This window comes from Quercus suber, unplaced genomic scaffold (assembly GCF_002906115.3).
Source record: "Quercus suber isolate HL8 unplaced genomic scaffold, Cork oak 2.0 scaffold_842, whole genome shotgun sequence".
Classification (NCBI taxonomy): domain Eukaryota; kingdom Viridiplantae; phylum Streptophyta; class Magnoliopsida; order Fagales; family Fagaceae; genus Quercus; species Quercus suber.
The window spans coordinates 101,365-104,159 of NW_027070272.1; the positions used below are offsets into that span (position 1 = coordinate 101,365).

The 2,795-nt window shown below is 35.2% G+C and overlaps 1 protein-coding gene across 1 annotated transcript; it reads right to left on the minus strand.

The window, feature by feature from the left end:
* Nucleotides 1–1,046: 1,046 nt before the first annotated feature.
* On the minus strand, nucleotides 1,047–2,720 carry LOC136065067 (uncharacterized). Its single transcript, XM_065767737.1, has one exon. The coding sequence runs from the start codon at nucleotides 2,718–2,720 to the stop codon at nucleotides 1,047–1,049; it is 1,674 nt and encodes a 557-aa protein (XP_065623809.1).
* Between the last annotated feature and the right edge of the window lie 75 nt (nucleotides 2,721–2,795).

Genomic DNA, 2,795 nt, shown 5'->3' on the forward strand with positions numbered 1-2,795 from the left:
GTCTCCTCTTTCTTTTTCTTTTTCTTTTTCTCTCTCCTTTTTTTTTTTTTTTGATTTTTTTTGAAGAAAAGAGAGACAATGGTGGTATCTAAACACATCAATTGCTCAAAACTTGAACCCCCAAGAGAACACCCATAAACAAAAATGTTTTGTGGTATTGTGAAAATATTTCTCAGGGCTCAAATGATGGTGACATTGGCTAATGTCAAGGTAGGCTGAATATTTGTTTAGCTGGTGACAAAAGATTAATGGCCTTAGGCTCTCATCTCCTAAAATTCCACATAAACCAGCATGCCTAGGGACAAAAATAAGTAGGATCATGGTATATCTCCCCATAATATGTTCAGTAGTCAACCAAAAAATATAGAGATCTTTTACAAAAATTGAAGCATATGACAGAAATTTAAGAGTTCAAACAAAGATATACTCTCACAAAGAAAAGAAAGGCTCAAGAACTCTCCATATGGGTTGAGTTTCAGCTTATATCTAGCTTGTTCATGATCCATGCATATCCAACATCCAACCATCCGCTAACCTGGCTATTGTGCTCAAAAGTTTCCAATTGTGCTCTTCATGAAAGAGTCTTAATATAGCAAATAGTATAACCAACTCAGCATTATTCATTTCATCACATGATATAAAAATAAAGCTTATAACTCTTCTGCATTCAAATTCAAGGTTTTTTTTTTTTTTTTTTTAGATATGAAAAGTTGCAGTCTAAAAGAAAGAAAGAAAAATCATGCAAGGTGCAACAAAATGTGTAGACCTCTCCCCCCAACTAAAATATTGCATTGTCCTCAATGTATCAAAGCCAAAATAAATTCAAGTATAAAGGGAAGAAGTTACCTTAAGCATTTTTTTTTTTGAAATTTCTTTCACACCTGCAAATGTTAGCTCACAAAAGAAAAATAATAACAAAACAAAAAACAAAAACAAAAACAAAAAACAAAAACAAAAACAAAAACAAAAGGCAAAAAGAAAAAAAAAACAGAAAGAAAAGAAAATTAAAACAAATATGGTACAACTTCATAAGTCCCTTTCAGAGTTCACGTAGCATCCCAATAGGCAGGGATCTCCAGTGACATAGTCTCCTCCTCAGGTATAACTCCTCCTAAGAATGGTTTTAACCTTTGCCCATTTATTTTCAAAATCCTACCATCTCTAGGGTCCTCAACTACTACAGCTCTATGGTTAAACACTTCCCTTACAATGAAAGGGCCATCCCACCTAGGTTTTAACTTACCTAGGCCTAAATATGCATATTTAAGACCACCGGGCAAGGGCTTAAGCTCCAGTTGTGGTGCCTCTTCACTTGAATACACAAGCTTTTTTTCATTTTCTAGTAGCTCCTCAAAGCAAGGCTTCCATCCTTTATTAATTGCCATCATCTGTTGTTCTTCCAAAACCTGTGAAGAATCCAACAAAGAAAAATTTTCAGATACATGAATATCACATTCTAAATCATAAGAACTAAAAAAATTATTAAAAAGAGTTTCAAGAGGATTAGAAAAACAATTTTTATTAAACTCTTCTTGAACCACCGCTCCAATGAGGTTCACATAAGCACAGTCATCATCCTCATGTGGTTGTTTAGCCACATGAAATATGTTTAGCTTGAAAGTCATGGAACCAAAAGTAAGTTGCATCCTTCCATTATTGCAATTAATTAAAGCATTAGCTGTGGCAAGAAAAGGTCTACCCAAAATAATAGGGGTATGAACACTAGGATGTAAAACAGGTTGGTAATCTAGAACAATAAAATCAACAAGATAATAAAATTGTTCAATTTTCACCAACACATCCTCAACAATCCCTCTCGGTTCCCTTACAGAGTGATCAGCCAACTGTAAAGTTATTGAAGTAGGTTTCAACTCACCAAGTCCAAGTTTTTGATATACACTGAAAGGGATCAAATTAACACTTGCCCCAAGATCTAGCAATGCATGCTCCATGATGTAATCTCCAATAGTACAAGAGATCGTTGGACAACCTGGATCCTTATACTTTGGTGGGGTCTTATGTCGAATAATTGTACTTACCTGTTCTGTTAGGAATGCGGTCTTCTTCACATGATGCTTTCTCTTTATGGTACATAAGTCCTTAATTACCTTGGCATATGCAGGCACTTGCTTGATAACATGCAATAATGGCAAATTTATCTTGACTTGATGCAAATGCTCTAATCTCTCAGATGCGGTGTCCAATTTCCTAGGTAATTTTAAGGCTTGTGGAAATGGTGGAGGGATTGGGCATTGTTCAATTTCACCAAATCCAAGTGACTCAGTTTCATCCTTCTCTTTTTCAACTAGGGTCTCCTTAGATTTCTTAGTTACTAAAGGAGAACTTTTATCAATCTCTTTACCACTCCTCAAAATGGTCACATCTTTTACTTCCTCATGTTTATCCTTAGAGCCAATTTTTAGATTTTGATTGATGGGATTGGGTTGAGTTTGGGAAGGAAGCTTCCCTCTCTCTATCCCACTCAATGAATTTGTAAGCCTAGTTATATGACTCTTGGTCTCTCTTACCTCTTCATCTAGCCTAGTGAGCATGGATTCAAACTTTTGATTTTGTTCACTTTGCCTTTGGATGAAAGTACTAAGTGCATCCTCCAAGGAAGTTCTAGATGATGATGATGCATGTGGTGAATTAAAATTCCTTGGAGCAGGAGGATTCAACACATTGTCACTCTTATAACTCAAATACGGATGGTTTCGCATATTTGGGTTATAATTGTTAGAATATGAAGAATTATTTGGCCAATATGAATTAAATGCATGTACTTGTTCTTCTGG

Coding starts and splice junctions, on each gene's coding strand:
- LOC136065067 (XM_065767737.1), bottom strand. CDS start 2,720: ATGCGAAACCATCCGTATTTGAGTTATAAGAGTGACAATGTGTTGAAT.